This window comes from Sciurus vulgaris (genome assembly GCF_902686455.1).
Source record: "Sciurus vulgaris genome assembly, chromosome: 11".
Lineage (NCBI taxonomy): Eukaryota > Metazoa > Chordata > Mammalia > Rodentia > Sciuridae > Sciurus > Sciurus vulgaris.
Window position 1 is genome coordinate 69444879 of NC_136472.1, and position 20094 is coordinate 69464972.

General features: G+C 34.0%; 1 protein-coding gene across 1 annotated transcript in view; it reads right to left on the bottom strand.

Moving 5' to 3' along the window:
• Positions 1-20094, bottom strand: part of RRM1 (ribonucleotide reductase catalytic subunit M1) — a 33214-nt gene that overhangs the window by 11740 nt on the left and 1380 nt on the right. Inside the window, exons 2-12 of the mRNA XM_079104699.1 lie at positions 16828-16916; positions 14726-14903; positions 13398-13498; positions 11312-11371; positions 10488-10527; positions 10079-10241; positions 4820-4961; positions 3094-3177; positions 2296-2457; positions 1984-2063; positions 1188-1389 (exon numbers count right to left, since the gene is read on the bottom strand). Of these exons, the coding sequence (XP_078960825.1) occupies positions 1188-1389; positions 1984-2063; positions 2296-2457; positions 3094-3177; positions 4820-4961; positions 10079-10241; positions 10488-10527; positions 11312-11371; positions 13398-13498; positions 14726-14903; positions 16828-16916 (1301 nt within the window). The remainder of the gene's footprint in view (positions 1-1187; positions 1390-1983; positions 2064-2295; positions 2458-3093; positions 3178-4819; positions 4962-10078; positions 10242-10487; positions 10528-11311; positions 11372-13397; positions 13499-14725; positions 14904-16827; positions 16917-20094) is intronic.

Below are 20094 nucleotides of genomic sequence, written 5' to 3' on the forward strand. Positions count from 1 at the left end.
GGCGTCTTAGTACAATGTTTTATATGTACCCACTGCTTAAATTTTGAATTAACCTATAACCTTAGCAGTGTGTTTATTAACTCATTTCCCGTTTATTCTCTGACTTTTCATTTGAATTTTCTTTTTTAAAGTCCTAGAATCAAGGATCTTCTCTTTGGGGTGGGGCGGGGGGAACAATAACAGAATGAATCAAAAACTATTACCCTAGGTAAATGTATGATTATACAAATGGTATGCCTCTACTTCATGTACCAATAGAGAAACAAGATGTATCCCATTTGTTTACAATAAAAATGAATTTAAAAAAAAAAAAAAAAAAAAGGATCTCCTCCTTCCTCTAGTTTCTAACTAACATCCAATCAGTCTGACATCAACTACTACAACAACTTCCTTAGGCTAATCTCTAACCTATCTCACACCAAAATGCTCTGTATTCATAATCTAGAACCATCCTTCTTATGTTAGCATTTTGATGATATTTACCTGTCAGAAATGTACAAGGGCTTCCTACCTCTGTAACATATTAGGTTCTACCTTCTATTTCTTTTCCTCTAGCAACAGCAATCTCTTTAATAAAGCAAGCCTTAATCTATCTGCTCCATCAAATCACTTACTTGACACTCTATACCAAAACTAGCCCTATTTTTCATCCATCACATAAGGAATTCTTCCCAAATGGAAAGCTTTTCCCTTAAACTTTTTTTTTTTTATATGTGTGTGTTATAGGGGATTGAACCCAGGACCTAACATCATTCATTCTACCCAAGTTATAGCCTCAGTCCCAAAGCATTTCTAGCCTTGACTCTTTTGTGAAACCTTCCTAGAGATATGAGATTAGAATTTGGTCCCACCATTCTCTGGAGTACTCTACATGCCTATGCACTTTAAACTGAATGAACATTCTAACACATTTCTGTGGTTTTCCTAAACCATTATATATAACTATATAGTTCTATTTTTCTCAAATATTATAACAATGATGTGCTAAGAAACACTAACAGTCTTTCCCATATGGGTTAGACAATATTACAAGCCCAGACCACACCTCTTCTTTCCTTTGTAGTATTTCACTTACAACAACCAGAAAGTTTATTTTATCGATCAAGTGAAATCATGTGAGGATCTCACCCCAAAAATAAATAAATAAATAAAATATTTCTCTCGGTACTCTAAGCATTCTTACCTACCTCATCTTTGCTGGTATACTCCACTATTTCTGTGCACAGGTTGCTGCATTTGATGGTTCCCAGGTTCTGCTGGTTGCTCTTCCGATTACAAGAATCTTTGTAGAGCATGTAAGGGGTACCTGTCTCTGTCTGAGACTCAATGATGGCATACCAAAGCTGCTGAGCTTTTACAACTTTGCGAACACGACCCTGTTTCTCATAACTAAAAGGCAAAGCTAGTGTTATTTTAATATTCCCTAGGAAAATCCTTATTACAGATAATTTGAAGACACTAAAATATAAAATTATGCAAACTCTTAAATTTTTAACTACGGAATATAATGCTCATTTTACTCCAATAAAGCCACAAATGTGCCCCATTCCCACGAAATCAGTAATAACTTTATAATAAAAAGGAACAAAAACTATATAATCACACCTCTTAATACTGTGCTAATTTTAATGAACTATTAACACGTGACCTAGTCATTCATGGTCCTATATGCAATAAAAAGTTTAAATATTATATATAAAATTATATTGTCAAAAGTACTGTATAACAGAACAAAATAATACCCCTGCTAGTCTTAATTTTATAAGGATCAATTTAAAATGCCCCAAACTATTTAAAAAAAAAGAACCCAATTTTGATGAAGAGTCAAGAAGCAAATCTCAACATATAAAATTATTAATCACATTCTCTCTTAGATGCTTTTATAAATTCCTAAAAAAAAAAAAAAAAAAGGCTAATGACTAAATAATTTTAATAAGAGAAACTGTGGTTAAAAAATTTATTACTTTCATTATTTTCTCCTACCTTTCATATAACTTCTCAAATTCCTCTCCCCAAACCTCATCCAGACCAGGACATTCATTTGGACACATCAAAGACCAGTCCTATAAAAGAAAGAGCCATGCATGAAAAGCTTCAAATAACCAACCATATCCCTGTAAGAATGTGGCTTTCATAGACTCTCTTGGAAATCTGCTATTGAAATAATCATTTTAGGCTCAGCACCCAAAATCTGGTTCTGCCTGTTTATACAGACCTTTTAAGCATTTAGGTCAGGTAAAATTTCCTTTAGAGAACAGAAATGCAAGAAGACAGGCATGCCTCTCTCCCTCTCACCTGATTGGTCTCCACCCGTTTCATGAAGAGATCTGGAATCCAAAGAGCAAAGAAGAGATCCCTGGCACGCTGCTCCTCCTTTCCTGTGTTCTTCTTTAAATCAAGGAACTCAAAGATGTCTAAATGCCAAGGCTCTAGATAAATAGCAAATGCTCCAGGACGCTAATTGTAAATAAATCATCATTCTTTTTCAGAATTGGAATGAAACAAACTTCATATTTTCCAAAGCATTTTCATAACATTTCCTTAGATTTTTGCTAAAATTAATGAATTAAGTGAAATGATACAAATCAAAGTACTATAAAAATGAAAAGTAGTAATATTTTTCTTATAATTCTAGGAGTAAAAAAGAACAACTGACATAAAGAAAATGTGGAATGAGAAAGATTAAGTAACTTCTCCAAAATGACACAGAGCTTCCTATTCAACTGTAGCCCAGATCACTTTACACCATCTGACCAAGCACATAAAGTCCAAAGAAAGTTGCAATATAACCTGTACTCTTATTAACAGTCAGAAAGGTGAACTGTCTTATCAAGGTTGCCAAAGTTCATCAGAGAAAAATTCATTAACTAACAGATGACTGGTGTGCATACATATTCATAAGAGGCAGATTCCAGTTGCAAATTATCCTGGTAATAATCTCAGCTAAATTAACATAATATTCTCTACTATTCCTTCCATGAAAATCATAATAGTTAGAAACTATATACACATAATCATACCATGTTATTATAAGTATATATGGCTAAAGATTTTTAGTTCTGATATCCAGTACTTTCAAGTAACAGAGCATACCTTGTTTCCACCTTGATCCACATATCGAGCTGTATTGTTATATACTCTCAGCATTGGTACAAGGCCATTAGAATTACCGTTGGTCTGAAAAAAAAAAAGGTAAAAAAGTAAAAGCATCTGGAGGAGACAAAGGATTCAGCAAGGAAATGGACCAAAAGGGAACAAATCACTCCTAATTTTCATCAAAAAGGGTACCTAAAACTAAGTAGCAATCTATGACGTTTCACCTGCTCTCCCTCTCTACCTCTGCTGTAAAAACATAATGCCCAATATAAAATCAAAAAAATGTTGCTGAATAAATTGCAATATATAGTAAGTTACTTCATGGCATCCTTAATTTATAAGATATAACAACTAATGGTCAAAAGAATCCAAAATTAAGGTAGCTAAATTTAAACTCTACAACCTTCTAAAAGTCATTATGTAAAGATAAACTGGGTAGAGTAGAATACGAAAGGGGTGCTGGGATTGTAACTCAATGGTAGAGCACTTTGCCTGGCACATGAGAGACACTAGGTTCAATCCTTGGCACTACATAGGAATAAATAAATAAAATGGAGGTATTGTGTCTATCCACAACATATATTACTACAATGTCTTTTCCAAAGGAGTTCAAGATAACTTACAATAAGAATTGTAAGCAATGCATGTATCAAGGCAATACATAAGGTAAATAGAGATTCTCAGCAATAAATGGATTATAGAATGAAGCTAGGAAAACAGAGACTCTGAAGATACAGAGACTTGAAGATACAACAGACAATTCTTTTTTTTTTTTTTTTTGCAGTACTGGGGATTGAACCCAGGGCCTTGTGCTTGCGAGGCAAACACTCTACCAACTGAGCTATATCCCCAGCCCAACAGACAATTCTTTAATCCTTCTAACTCCAAAGTAAGTCTATAAAGATAAGTGAGGTATGGCTGGCTCTACTGCTATGCACAAGTTCTGTATATATCACAGCACCTCCAAAACACTACATAATTGAGTAGTTTCCTTCTGAAATTTTACTCCACAGGGTTAAATATTTCTTCATTACAGATGAGGAGAAAAACTCAAAAGATATAAAATAACTGTCCCAAGGCCACATTACTAGTAGATAGTATAGACAATTTAAATTCAAGTCCTACCCAAAATCATTATCTTGATTCCCAATTAATTGCAAACTAGCAAAGGCTAGTTTGTATCTTAAAATGCCAATGTTTAAAGCTTGAATCCTGGCGCTACTACAAATTAAGTGATCTCTGAATAAGAAACTTAACTTTCTAAGCTCAATTTCTTTATTTGTAAAATGAAAAAGCTGATGCCTAGAATCCCAAAATTATTGTAAGGAATAAAGTTCTTAGCATGTATCAGAAAAAGTACCTATCTCATAGGGATGTAATAAGGATTACATGATTAATTCATGTGAAACATTTATAATAGATACAACATAGGGTAAGCAATCAGAAAATGATAGCTATTATAATTACTGCTAAAATAAATTAGAATTATAAATCTAAGCTTAAAAGGATTCTAGAGATAATCTAGTATAAATTAAACCTTTAAGAAGAGAGATGAAAATAAAGCCAGACATGAAATGACTCCTTCCAAGTCACACGACCACCTAGAAATTAATGCCAGGTCTCCCAAACACTGGCATTATAAAATTATACCCTCTTTGACCATAAGTGTGACTGCTTTTGGATTTGAATAACCCTTTCAAAAAATCATACAACAGAAGCTTACCCCAGCAATGTAGCTGCCAGTAGCCCGAATACAACTCACAGCAACACCAATTCCCCCAGCAGATTTAGAAATCAATGCACACTGCTTTAGAGTATCATAAATGCCTTCAATGCTGTCATCTTTCATACTCAGAAGAAAACAGCTATAGGGAAAAAGTGACAACTCAGAACAAGGAAATGAAGAAGAGTCGCATAAATGATTATACAATCCAAAGACAATAAGTTGTGTAAATGAAAGATTTGAAGTTTACGAAGTTCCTAAGAATTTTTAGAAGGGGAAGAACAATCAAACAAAAAACCTTTACCAAATATGACAAACACATCAACCTATCATATTATTTCAAAATTATCTTACTTCCCACCCTAGATATTAATTAAGCTAAGGAAAAAATTTTATTGTTAAGTTTAAAATATTAGCTTACATTTTTACCAGACTGCAAGTGTAAATTCATAAGCATACACAATTTTTTCAATCTGTTGGTAAGCCAAGAAAAATGAAATACTTATGAAAAAAGAAACTTCTATCCAGTGGTCAACCAATTCTTTGGTATGTCCACTAAAATTAAAGCTCCCTTACAGTCTTTTAAAGATGACCCCCTCTAAAAAAATTAATAAATATATAAAGATAACCACTCCATCTGCTCTTTGGATCTCATCTTTCTGCCAGTTCAGGAAACTAACTCTACCAGTGATCCATACACTGTCTTAAATATTCAACCACTCAAGTGGATTCTATCCACTGACTTTCTACTAAATATTCAGTCATTGAGACACAGAAAATAATATAACAAATAATTTGCACTTGCACCCTACCTCAAAAAATTAAGACACCACAAGTGTAGCCAAATTATAATTCCCTAATATTTTCAAACATCTCTCCTTTAAGCATTTTTATATGTTCTATATTTACAGCTTTTCTGATTGTATATTTCTTTATCCTTCTGCAACCTACTTTGAATTCAGTATTGTGTTGTAGTGGTTCATTCCTATTGACACATATAGGCCTAGCTTATTTTCATTATTGTAAGAAACTCCATTATATGAATACACTATTTGTCCATGTGCTTGTTAATAGACATTGAATTATTTTCAATTTATTTGCTATGTTGAACATGCTATGAATTCTGAACACATTGCCTTGTGCTTTGTCTAAGACTGTTCACAGAAATTTTTAACTTTAACCAATATATTCAATATTTTGCTTCATGTTTTGCTTTTCAATCTTACAAATGACTCAGCCTAAAACAAAATCCTTTTTTTAAAATGTCAAAGATAAAGATATTTAAATATATATGGCAAAAATGTTAATAGTTTTTCTATGTAGGCATTTATGGATTCAAGGATGTATGTTGTCCTTTTCTTTAAATTTTTCTGTATGTTTGAAATAATAAAAAATGGGAGGAAAATAGACACTTATTTTCTTTATATTCTTATTTTCTTCTGTGGGCTTTACCTTCAAATTTAGACTTTTTTCTTGACTTTTTTTTTTCCTGCATATGGCATGAAACAAGGAGACCTAGGTACATGTACCTATTTACATTATACAGGGAGAAATTATATTAAGTGCATTTTCTCTGAGCATCTGGGTGTACTGTAAATAAACATCCAACCTTACTAGTAGGTATTAAAATCTGGAATGGAAAACTTTAAATTATACTTAATTCCTTAAAGGAAAGAAAGAAAGATCTAATTACATATTCTCTTACGGAGAATTTCCAATTTCCCTAGCACCATTTTCCCAGTAAAAGGCAGTAACACCTGAGTCTGTTTCTAGACTGTCAGATTCTTTTATATATATATATATATATATATATATATATATTTTTTTTTTTTTTTTTTTTGGTCTAGCTAGAGTAAATACCACACTTTCTTGATTACTATAACTTTATAGTAGTTTTGAAGTCTGATAATACTTTTTCTCCAAAACTATCTTGTTATTTGTATTAGATTCCTATGGCTCCCTTTACAAATAATCAGTAATTTGGTGACTTAAAACAGAATTTTATCCTTTCACAGTTCTAGTGGTCAGAAGTTAACATTAGTCTCACTCAGTCAAAATCAAGAGTATAGGACTAGGGTTGTGACTCAGTGGTAGAGTGCTTGCCTGGCACGTGTGAGGCACTAGGTTCAATTCTCAGTTCCACGTAAAAAAATATAAATAAAATAAAGACATTGTGTTCAGCTACAACTAAAAAAAAATTTTTTTTTTTTTTTTTGTGGGGCTGGGGATTAGAACCCAGGGCCTTGTGCTTGCAAGGCAAGCACTCTACCAACTGAGCTAGATCCCTAGCCCTACAACTAAAAATTTTTTAAAAAATAAATAAATCAAGAGTACTCCCTTCAGAGACTTTAGGGTAGAATGGCATTCCTCTGCTATGGCTGCCTCCACCTTCATATCACCTCTTCTGGGTGTGTATATCACCCTCGGCCTCTCCTAAAACAATATTCTGATTGGATATAGGGCCCACTTGGATAATTCAGGATACTCTCCCCTTGTCAAGCTCCTTCTTAGTTATGCCTATAAAGACTATTTTCTTTATTAAGGTAATGTTTATAGGTTCTGTGGACTAGAACCTTATTATCTTTGGGAAGCCCCCTAAGACAATTAGGGGGCTTTTGTTCTTCCACATAAATTTTAGAATCAGCATGCTGAAATCTGAACTAAAATTACACTGAATCTTTAGATTAATTTGGGGAAAACTGACATCTTTAAAAATACTGAATCCATGTATGAATATAAACTCACTCTCCATAATGTTCTTCAATCAGGTTTTAGAATATTCATGTTTAAAATCTAAACATCTTTAGGGGTTGGGGGGTGTGGCTCAGTGATAGGGCACTTGCCTAGCAAGTTGGAAGCCCTGGGTTCAATCCCTGGAACCAAAAAGAAAAAGAAAAAAATGTATGTGCCTTTGTTACATTTTTTCCTAGGTCCCTTCTAGTAACATACATGGTATATTTAAAAACTTAATTTTCTAACAGCTGTAGAAACTCAATTGCTTAATAGTGAACTTATGTCCAGGTATTTTGCTAAAATCTTTTTATCTGTAGATGTTCTTAAGTTTTCTATGTAAAAATAATATATGAATCATTACAGTTTTGTTCCCTCATTTCCAATATTTTATTTTTCTAATCTTACAATGTTGACTTGGGTCTCCACTACTATGCTGAAAGAAGAGATGACAGATTCAAGTTTTAGTGGGTATCTTTTACCAAATTCAGAAAGTTCTTTTCTATACTTATTTTGTTAGAGTATTTCATTAGGAAAGAGTGTTAAGTTATATAAATGTTAATGAATTATATTAATACATATTTTTGATGTTGGCATACCCTTGAATTCCTGGGGCAAACCAAGTAACTAATGACATTTTTTCACATATTACCAAACTGTGTTAAACTTCCTTTTCTCAGAAAAAGGAATCATTATTAATCCTGTTACTTTACCCATAAACCCAGGAATCATCCTTGACTTATATTCAAAACATTGTCAAATTCTGTTAACTTTACAACCTAAATATGTCTCGAATCTCTATTTCTCTCAATAACTACTTTCACTACCCTAATCCAAACTATCATAATTTCTTATATAAATTACTATAAAAGTCCCCATAACTAATTCTTGGCATTTGTTTTTTCTTCCTTTCTTTGATTTTTTTTTTTTTGTGTGGTGCTAGGAACTGAACCCAGATCCTTGCACATGCTGAACAAGTACTCTACCACTGAGCTACAGCCCATACCTGGAATCAATTTTTTTTTTCTCTGTTTTCTTTTCTGGTACCAGCTGTTGAACCCAGGACCTTTCACATACTAAGCATACACTATACCACTGAGCTATACTACCAGCCCTACTTGAAAAGAAAAAAAAAGCAAAAAGCAAAAAACTATCTAAATATAACCTACAGAGTTCCTTATTTATAGTATACTATTCAATAGGTTTTAGAATGTTCACAGTCTTGCAACCACTACCACAATCAACTTTAGAAAATTTTCATTATTAGCATTTGCTCTCTCCAATTCATTTACCACACTGCAAAGATCTTTCCAGAATGCAAATCTCATGTATTCATAGGAGGCAGTAATTAATTCTTTCTTCTGGTACATTAGAGTTCTAAATAACGACGGGATTTTTAATTAACCATTCATATAGGCACACAATATAACAATACACTTTGGCCAATATCACTTCCCAAAACTTCCCCAATCCCTCTCCTCTCTCCCACCACATCCCATTCTGCTGCTGATCTCTCTTTTACTTTTATGAGATCTCTGCTCCCCCACTTTTCTTTTTTCCTCTTTAGCTTTTACATGAGAGGAAACATATGACACTTGACCTCAGTTTGGCTTATTTTATTTAATATAATCGTCTCCAGTTTCATTCATTTTCCTACATAATTTTGTTTTTCTTTATAGCTGAATAAATTCCATTTTATATACATATATACCACATTTTCTTTATCCATTCTTCTGATGATGGATACCTAGGCTGGTTCCAGTTTGGCTATTGTGAATTACGCTGCTATAAACATGGGTATATATGTATTACTATGGTATAATGACTTTAATTCTTTTTTATAAATACCCAAGGAGTAGTATAGCTAGGTCAGATGGTGGTTCCATGCCTAGTCTTTGGAGGAACACCCATACTGATTTCCACAATGGCTGTACTAATTTACAATCCCACCAAAAGTGTAAAAAGTGTTCCTTTTTCTCCATAGCCTTTCCAGCATTTATTATTGTTTGTATTCTTGCTGACTACCATTCTGACTGGAGTGAGATGAAATCACACAGTAGTTTTTTGATTTTCATTTCCTTAACTGTGAATGATATTGAACATATTTTCATATATTTGTTGGCCATTTGTGTTTCTTATTTTTAGAAGTGTCTGTTGAATTCATTTGCCCATTTATTTATTGGGTTCCCTGATTTTTTGGTGTTAAGTTTTTTGAGTTCTTTATCTATTCTAGATATTAATCCTCTGTCAAGAGAGTAGTTAGCAAACATTTTCTCCCATTCTGTAAGTTCTCTCTTCACATTCCTGTTTTCTTTGCTACGCAGAAGCTTTATTTCCTGAGTTGTATGGATCCTATTGAGAAAGTCATTGCTTGTGCCTGTATGTTGAAGTGTTGACCCTACATTTTCTTCTAGGAGTTGCATAGCTTCTAGTCTTAATTTATTTTTTTATGTGATGAATTTTTTTTTTCCTTATTTTCCAAGTCAAAATCATTTCAGAAGATTAAAAGAAGCTATAGACAACACATACCTAGAAAGTTGTGGGCGGTTGGTACCAGCATTGAAGAGAGTGGGAGAAGCATGTGTAAACCACCTCTCAGAAAGAAGGTTATACGTTTCAATTGTAGCATCAATGTCTTCTTTATGAATTCCCACAGATACCCTCATTAACATATGTTGTGGTCTTTCAGCCACTATAAACAAAACAGTAGTTTTTACATGATAGCATACACCAAAAAAATGAGGTTGAAATGTATTTTAATCAAAAAACAGAACACCAAAAGAAACTTAGAAACACTCTGTACCAATAAACAGAACAATTATTTATAAATAACTAAAGTTCTAATTGTTAAAATCTAAATAGAAATGTTAAAGCTAACAGTGAAAGCTCTAGATTCAATATAATGAACAGAAAATATAAAACACAAAAATGTTCTCACCTTTGCCATTGATCTTCAACAAATAGGACCGCTCCAGTGTCTAAGATTTTAAAGACATAATGGATATAACATTTACAACAAGGTAATGTGTTTAAATACTCTCAATTTTTATGCAACTTTAAATATGAATAGCACATTTACTCTTCCTAATTTCAATACAAAACATTGTCAATTGGCTGTTTTATTTTGGCAGAGCTGACAAGAAAATTTCTGGAAAAAGTCAGCTTTGTATGTAATAGCATAAGTTCTGATATTCATCATCATTAGCATTATAATCATTATCACACTGCTAACACCTATAGAATGTTTTTAATAGGCTAGGGACTAATCCAAGCAACACATATTTAATCCTCAACAGAATTTGTTGAAATTTTATTTAATCCTCATCTAAAGGAAATTGAAGCAAAGAGGGATTAACTTGCTAATAAGAAATAGGGTAGAGATTTTAATTAGCTGGTTTGACACCAACTTTCATGTTCTTAGTCATGACATTGTCTATCAACACCAAAATACTTAGAAAAGCACTATGCACACAGAAGGGATTCAATAGTTATTGCAAAAATAGTAGTACAACATGGGATAATTCTGACAAATTATCTGCATAATTCCTCAGATAATCCAGAATATTTGGAAAATTCAAAAACTGTAAATGGATAAGCTTTGTCTTAATTCAAACTACCACCAATACCTCAGCTCCATTAAACACCAGGTCCATCCAAACAACGGAATGCCACTATAACTTCGTATCAAAACATAAATAAAATCCTGTATTTCTTGATTTTAAGGAAGAATCCTCACTTACTTGAAACCCATTATTTATTTACCTTAAAGCCAAAGTAATTGTAAGAGAAATCTCGGTCATAGATAATGGCAGAATTCAGGCGCTAATGGGGGTAAAAAAAAACCCAGAATTAATTATTTTCTCAAAATCTTTCAGCACTGTCTCCAGAACTAAAATTGACATAGAATACAAAAGAGATAATGCTAAGTCTTATTGCTATAGAACAGAAATCCATCCAACATTTTTAAAAAATCAGTATATAAATCAAGTATCCTAATCAGGTTTAAAATCATGCATATTAAAAGATTATCTATGGGCTGGGAGTATAGTTAAGTGGTAGAGTGAGGCAATGGGTTCCATCCCCAGCACTACAAAAGATTAACATATAACAACCAAAAAAAAGACTAAAAGAGAACTCATGATTAAAACAATTCTCCAAACTTTCCCTATTATGTTTACGGTCTACCTTTAATCAAAGAGGAAAAGAACATGAGCATAAAAGTAACTATATTATCATCGTTAAACACGTTTTCAATTGGTTGTTAATCCAAAAGTACTGGTCCTACATATTTACTAACTCATATTTTTGTTGTAAAAATGAGCCCACTTTAAATTGCACATAGTATTTGCAATGACAGAAAGGATTATAGGCCTTCAAAGTCCATGACTTTTAACAGGTTTTTAAGAAACTACTATTTGACAGTAGATTTTATAGCAGAATTGGTTATGATTAAGTATTTTTGTAGACTACAAAGCTATATAGAGGAAAACAACAGCAATTAGGTACAAATAATCATTCCAAATGAATCTATATAATACCCTGCTTCCTCTTTCTTTTAAATTTTTAAAGGTATCTTTGTTACCAAAGTAAGTATGGGTCTAGCAAGAAAAACAGAATTAAAATACTATCAATATTTTTTTCGATATTTTTTTTTTAGACACAGGTTTTGATGCTGTGTTTTATTTCTCCTTTTAACCTGTCTTCAAGATTATACATATGAACAACATACAAATAATTCAGCTTTCTCTTAAGTCTCTTCAACATCAGATACATATTTAGAAAGAGTCAAACTAGGGCTGGGGCTGTAGCTCAGTGGTAGAGTGCTTGCCTCACACATGTGAGGCACTCAATTTGATCCTCAGCACCACACATAAATAAATAAAGATATTGAGTCCTTCTATAACTAAAAAAAATATTCAAAAAAGTCAAACTAATCATTCTATTACCTAATGCTAAAACTGGCTTCTAATCTGTACAGATGTCCATGGCAAATCAATCATGTGAAGAAAAGATCTGGCTGAACCTACACATCTTTTCCCTCTGTCCTCTGAGATCAGGTTGAGAAAGGAATTCAACAAAGTTTGAGAATGAGAAAGTTCATTCAAAATTTTACCTGAGCAAACTTTTTGGGAGTCAGTATGGCAATATCTATCAAAATTTTGACTGCACATACTCTAGCCCAGCCATTCCACCTAAGGGATTTATCTATCAATATATTTGTCTACTATACGAGAATATTCACTGCAGTATAAAATGAAAAACAAATATTCATTACTAAAGAACTTCTTATTTATGTGTAAAATGACCTTATATCTATTAAAACGAAATATTATTCCAGTGTTAGAAAGAATAGGGCAGCTAGGCACAGTATGGCAACTCTGGAAGCTGAGGCAGAAGGATCACAAGTGTGAAGACAGCCTCTGCAAGTTAGCAAGACTATATAAAGAGCTGGGGATGTAGCTCACCAATAGGTTTGGTACTGAATTCAATTCTCAGTATCACACCACCAAAAAAAAAAAAAAAAAAAGAAAGAAAGAAAGAATAAGGGAAATTCATACAGACCAATCTCTAAGGTATCCTTATAAGTAGAAAAAAAAAGTATCAGTGAGAATAGTGTGCACAGTACACTGAACACACATGCATGAGAATATATTTATAATAACTCTGAAGCAACACATTTTAAAATGATAAAATGAAGTTGTTTCTGGAAAGGAAAAGCAGGATTCTGAGCAGGAGAATGTGTTTTTACCTATACCTTCTGTGGTTTTTAAATTTTCTCAAATGTGTGTTGTTTAAAAAAAAAAAAAAAAAACCCACAAAATATTTCTAAGAGAAATGTTATACATACATCTTTATTAGCCAAAACAATATCCAGTGTTGACTTGGCCACCATAGGAGAATGTTTGCCATTATGTGGATTGATGTAGTTATAGAGGTCCTCCATCACATCTAAATAAAAATAAAATTAAAAATACAAATGTCAAAACCACTTAACATCTAATTGTCTAAAACAGCAATTCTCAATTCTCGTTTTTTATCTTAATCCTTTGCAGTGCCTGGCATAAAATGTGCTCAATAAACATATCCATGTTGAATAATTTAATACTGATAATATCTCATTTAAAGAAACAACCTTCAAGACTTAGAATGAACATAAGCTCTTGCAACTTAAAAAAGATTCCCAGATGATTCTGATACCTATCCTCATTGAAATTATTGGTTGAAAATAAGGAAATGCAGAAATCATAATCTCTTCTCATCATTTTTTAATTCTATCAGAACAGAAAGCCAATCTAAAACTCAGACTCTCAACATTTCAAGCAGTTTAGTTCTACATACACATTTAGTAAAGTCTCTCACTGTTCTTCTTCAAGATGTCACAGAAGTATTTAGCCTTCTTCATTTACATATGAAATGAACATACTAGTATGGAATGCTGGTATTTTGATTGGGAATGAATTGAATCTACAGATCAATTTAGGAGAATTGAAATCTTCACAATAAACCTACTGAACAGGGATATACAATGTTTGAGGCCCAATAGGACAGAGAGCCATAATATTTCTAATCTCAGTCTACCAGCTGGTGTTTTATATACTGAACAAAATATTTAAATTCCTTTGCCCACATTCCAAGCTGTGAAAAGGGATCAATAAAGATGACTGTGATGTTCTGTTTAACCCAGAACTTGTTCATTTTTCCAATCGCATCACCACCAACTGCTTAAAATGGGCTTTAAAAAAAGAGAACAAAAAGTGTAAAGAACAAGGATCCATTACCCCTTTCATGCAGTAGGTCAGAAGCATGGAGCAAAAGGAATTCTGGTTCCACTTCTGTCACGAATTTGTATGCTTTGCTTTATAAAATAAGATGCAATTTTTTTTGTCAGGGGGGTGATACTATGGATTGAACTCAGGGGCACTCAACCACTAAGGAACATCCCTAGCCCTATTTTGAATTTAATTTAGAGACAGAGTCTTAATGAGTTGCTTAGCACCTCGCTCTTGCAGAGACAAGCTTTGAACTCACAATCCTCCTGTCTCAGCCTCTCAGGCTGCTGGGATGACAGGCATGCACCACCACATTCAGCAAAATGCAATTTTTGAAATTCATGTAATTGTTACCCTTATTACTTTTCTGAGAATATTAAATTCTTTCTTTTTCACCCATACTCACCACTGAAGACTTTCTTTGTTTCTTTGTGCAAGTTAGAGACAGCAATTCTTGCTGCCAAGATAGCATAGTCAGGGTGCTTAGTAGTCAAGGTTGCAGCTGTTTCAGCAGCCAAAGTATCTAGTTCCACTGTGGTGACCCCACTGTATAAGCCTTGGATTACTTTCATGGTGATCTGAGCCTACAAAACCAAAACCAAGAGTTCCTTGAGTTTTTCTCAGAAACAACAGCTTTCTTAAAACAACAATTAAGAAAATAATCAAATTTATATCATAATAATATAGATAACTTCCTTTTCTGAAAAACCATCTTTTAGAATGTGGGAAGCTTAGTAATGAGAATTCATAAGCCAACAGTGCTGCCAGAAAAAAACATACTACAGTTATAAGAAAGAAGTCTGACTTGAAAAAAAGAAATCTAGCCTGGGGCAATAGCACACACCTGTAATCCCAGTAACCCAGGAAGCTGAGGCAGGAGGATTCCAAATTCCAGGCCAGCCTCAGCAACTGAACAAGACCCTCAGCAACTTAGCAAGACTGTCTCAAAATAAGAAATAGAAAGGGCTGGGGATATAGCTCAGAGGTAAAGGACCCCTAAGCTAGTTACCCCCCACCAAAAAAAAAATTATAAGTTTAGCCTTTACAAAGATTAACAGGGAAATAGCTAAAACAGACCAATGATTCTCTAAATATTTCCTCATCTTTCATTCTAATTCTCCCTATATGATTAGTACTTCAGCTCCTAATACTTAACCCACTTTTCCTAATTCCACCTAAGAACAAGTATGGGAAAGCAAATGAATCAAACTTTAATCATTCCAATTAAAGGAGATAAAAATATGAATTAGATTTGGGGATAAATCATCTAATAATGACTACTCTTGGTCTGGGAGTATAGCATGCCTAAGGCCCTGGATTCAATCCCCAGCACAACAGAAAAATAAAACAAAACATAATAAAATAAAATGACTACTCTTTCTTTAGCACTTCACAAATTACAAAGGCATTTGAATTTTAATAATCTGATAAAAGTTTGTTCTCCTTAAACTGTCCATGAAATCTACTTTTTATTACTTGTTTTAATTTTTTTATTTGTTCTAATTAGTTGTACATGACAGTAGAATGCATGAATTCATTTTGACAGATCATACATAAATAGAGTGCAATCTCTTATTTTTCTGATTACACACATTGAAGGATCACATTGGTCATGTAGTCATATATGTACATGAGGCAATAATGTCTGTTTCACTCTACTATCATTCCTTCCCCCATACCCCTAAATTTTTTTTTATTCTTTCTTTCCTTTTGATACAGGGGAATGAACCCAGGGGTGCTTAACCACTAAACCACATCCCCAGCCCTTTCTCATTTTTATTTTTATGTTGAGACAAGAGTCTCCCTAAGTTGCTTAGGGTCTCACTAAGTTACTGAGGCTGGCTCTGAACCTGAGATCCTCCTGACTCAGCCTCCTGAGTCACTGGAACTATAGGCATGTACCACTATGACCAGTTCCACAAGAATTTTAAAAAGAAATTTCAAACCACTTTCTACCCAAATGACCACAATTTTGAAACAACCTTTATGCCAGGTGCAGTGGTGCACACCTATAATCCTAGTGGCTTGGGAGGTTGAGGCAGGAGGATTGCAAGTTCAAAACCAGCCTCAGAAACTTAGTGAGGCCCTCAACAACCTAGCAAGACTCTTGTCTCAAAATAAAGACTAAAAAGGGATGGGGATGTGGCTCAGTGGTTAAATGCCTCAGTTCAATCCCCAGCACAAAAAAAAATAACAACAAAAAGACAAGCTTTACCACAGATTTTGCCACTATGAATAAAGTAACGTACTCAAGAAAATCCATGATAATAAACGTTAACATCAAGTTTTCTCCATTGTTCATACTCATAGTTCTTGAAAAGTAAGAGCTCAGAGGACAGGACCAAAATTAAGAAAAAAAAAGTTTTAAGCAATAAATTCACATCTTATAGCCAAAGGAATAGCCAGGATAGCAGAAGTATATCAGGTAAGTGAAGGGCCAGAGATAAGAGACAAGTAAAAAGAAATAAATGAATCAAGGATCCCAAGATATAAACTCTATTTACTTACAGGATCAACAAAGTCCATATTGAGTCCATAACAAAGCTTCTGGATTCGAGACGTAATTTTGTCGAACATGACTCGCTCTTGGCGGCCATCTGAAGAATCAAACCAAACAGTTCATGTTAGCACTTATTCAGTGGTTATGTCAAAGAAACAAATGTAATTAATATGTGAACTTTAAAAATTGGCTACCATGAAATGCTATTTCACAAATAAAAAGATTCAGAACACCTATACATTCATTGAGATTGCTTTTGCTTTTTTTTTGGTCATCTTCAAAAAGCAAGTATTCTATACAGAAAGTCTTTCCTTTCCTTACATTATAATGATGGATTCTTATATGAACTTTCTAAATCATGTTCCACCCTTGTCCTACACAGCAGCCAGAATTATCCTCCCCACCCCAGTAATAGGACTAAACTCAGGGGTGTTTTACCACTGAGCCACATCCCCAGTTCTTTTATTTTATTAGTCTATAAACTTTGGTTTCAGTTATTTATTTATACACACACACAAACACACACAAACACTGCACATGTACACTTATGGAAAACTTTTTTTTTTTAAATACCAGAGAGTTTGCCCAGGGGTACCTTACTGCTGAACCACATCCTCAGCCCTTAGTATTTTTAATTTTGAGACAGGGTCTCACTAAATTGCTTAGGTCCGCAATAAGTTGCTGAGGCTGGCTTTGAACTTGTGATCTTCCTGCCTCAGCCTCTTGATTCACTGGGATTACTGGGAATACAGGCATGTGCCACCATGCCCAGCATTTTTTTACTCTGGTTACAATTCAAAGTTTTGAAAACACTACATTAAACTCCAACGCATAATTTTTAATTCACTCAGCTACTCTTATCATTTATTGCAATGGCTCTCAACTTTTATTTTTTTAATCTTAATTTCCCATTAAGAAAAAAAAGCTCCAGATAACATATGAGAAAAACTCACCTAATATTCCCTTCTGTTCTCTAGCAATTTTCCTATAGGTTATTCCTAAATCTCTAACAACTTTAAATTTTTGAAAACAGAGCTGCCTCTATTATTTCCCTCACAGTGTTTGGCCAGACAACTGCTGGCTGCCCTCTGAATAATTACATTAATTAACAAAAACTACAAGAGTTAGTCTATAACTTCACTGGCATGCCAAAAATAAGACAAAACAACAAACTGACAAAACCTATGCACATTAAAAAAAAATAAATAAAAAATAGGGCTGGGGGTATATCTCAGTAGTAGAGCACTTGCCTCACCTGCCCAAAGCCCTGGATTCGATCCACAGCCCCACAAAAAATAAATAAATACAAGAAGATAATCAAATCTAAGTACATTTCAAACATTAAAAAGTTTTACTGAATCCTAAAATGGCTGAGTCTAGAGAGAGCATGAGTCATCCATATTAAACTGTTCTCTAAAAATTGAGAAACAAAATAAGTCCTGCCTTTCAAAGTGCTTGTTGTAGGGGCTGGGGTTGTACCTCATCAGTAGAGCACTTGCCTAGCATATGTGAGGGTTCAATTCTCAGTATCACATATAAATAAATAAAATAAATGTTCATCAACAACTAGAAAAATACATAAATAAAAAGGGGGGGGGGACACTGGGGCCGGTGTTGTGGCTTGTGGCTCAGTGGTAAAGTGCTTGCCTGGCATGTGTGAGGCCCTGGGTTTGATACTCAGCACCACATAAATAAACAAAATAAAAGATCCATTGACAACTAATACATACACATATATATATATAAAATATTTTTAAAAGTGCTTATTGTAGAGTACTTTGTAAACTATAGTATCTTGAAGTAGACTCAAAAGGTTAAAAATTTAAACTTTATTAGAGATTTATTAAATCAGAGTTATTACCCACTCTGGTCATCCAAATCCATAAATTTTCAATTTATCTTTGTTACTGACTGATCTTAAGACCAACCTCAAATATCTCTTTCTAAAGGTTTAAAAACTATGCTCATCTCTCATTCACAGGAATAGACTAAAAAATAGTGCACTAATACTGGATGCAGTGATTCATGCCTGGTAATCCCAGTGACTCAGGAAGCTGAGGCAGAAGCAAATTTGAGGCCAGCCTCTACAACTTAGTGATACCCTGTTTTAAAGTTAAAAAGGTGTGGGGTGTGTAGCTCAGAGGTAGAGCAACCCTGGGTTAAATTCACAGTACCACTAACAAAATAATAATTATAATAATAATAATGTACATTAATGTATTTTGGTGTTTGGTCCCATCGGCTAAAATGGGGGCCTGGAGAAGTTCAAAAAATGATATAACAAGATAGTAAATACAGGAAGATGGACCACCATTGTTCACCTCTCTATCTCTTGGCTGTAGTTAAAGCAATGTGAACACAGGAAAATCAACTATCTACCCACAGCAATCATTATATCCTACATTTTTATGTAATTATGTCCATTCATTCTTTGAGCACCTATTTATGGCAGGTCCTATGTTAAATGTGAGCAGTTCCCATCTTTGAAAATGCTCACAGCCTAGTAGACAAAACAGAAACATCCAATCAACTAATAGTATTTACTAAATTCCTACAATTTCAAAACAACTTTGTTATTTTAACAGAGGCAAGTAGATTCACCTCAAAAATCTGTTCCTACCTGTCTCTCATGGCTCTCTGTTTTAAGCATGTGTTGCTTTTGTTTTTTCACTCTAGTTCCGAGGCACAGCCTAACTCCTCTTACTATCTGCTTAGCAAAGAGCTGAGTACAAAGAAGGAACACAGCAAATCTAACAGGAAATAACTGTTGTAAAAGAATGCAAGGCCCAGACTCTTCCATTCTGTCAGAAGCAGCCATGCCATTTTTCTTTGATCTAGTATCTCTTCCCAAGATAGGGAAGACAGTCTCTGTCACAAACTCTCCTCTGGGACTACTCCTGGGACATGGGGCAACACTGTCTCACAGGACAAACTCTAGGGTGCTGCCTATGTCTGAAGTCTTTTTTTTTACCCCACACCGCCACCCTCATACCACAAAAGTGACAAGGAAAATGACAGGTGCCCATGTAGAGTTCAAAGTCCCTTCTTTCATTGTTTTCCCCTGTGCTCAGGGCAGGTCACCAACCCCATGGTTTTCATTTGCAAGTAAAACTCTCCTCAGCTATGGGTCCGAACCCTGACCTCGCCATTAACTGGGGGACAATGGTCACAAAAATTCTCTTGGAACTTCAGTTTCTTCACCTGTGTGGAGCCAGTGATCACCATTTCATACGCTATGGTGAGGAAGTACATAATGGCTGGAAAATGGTTGGCGC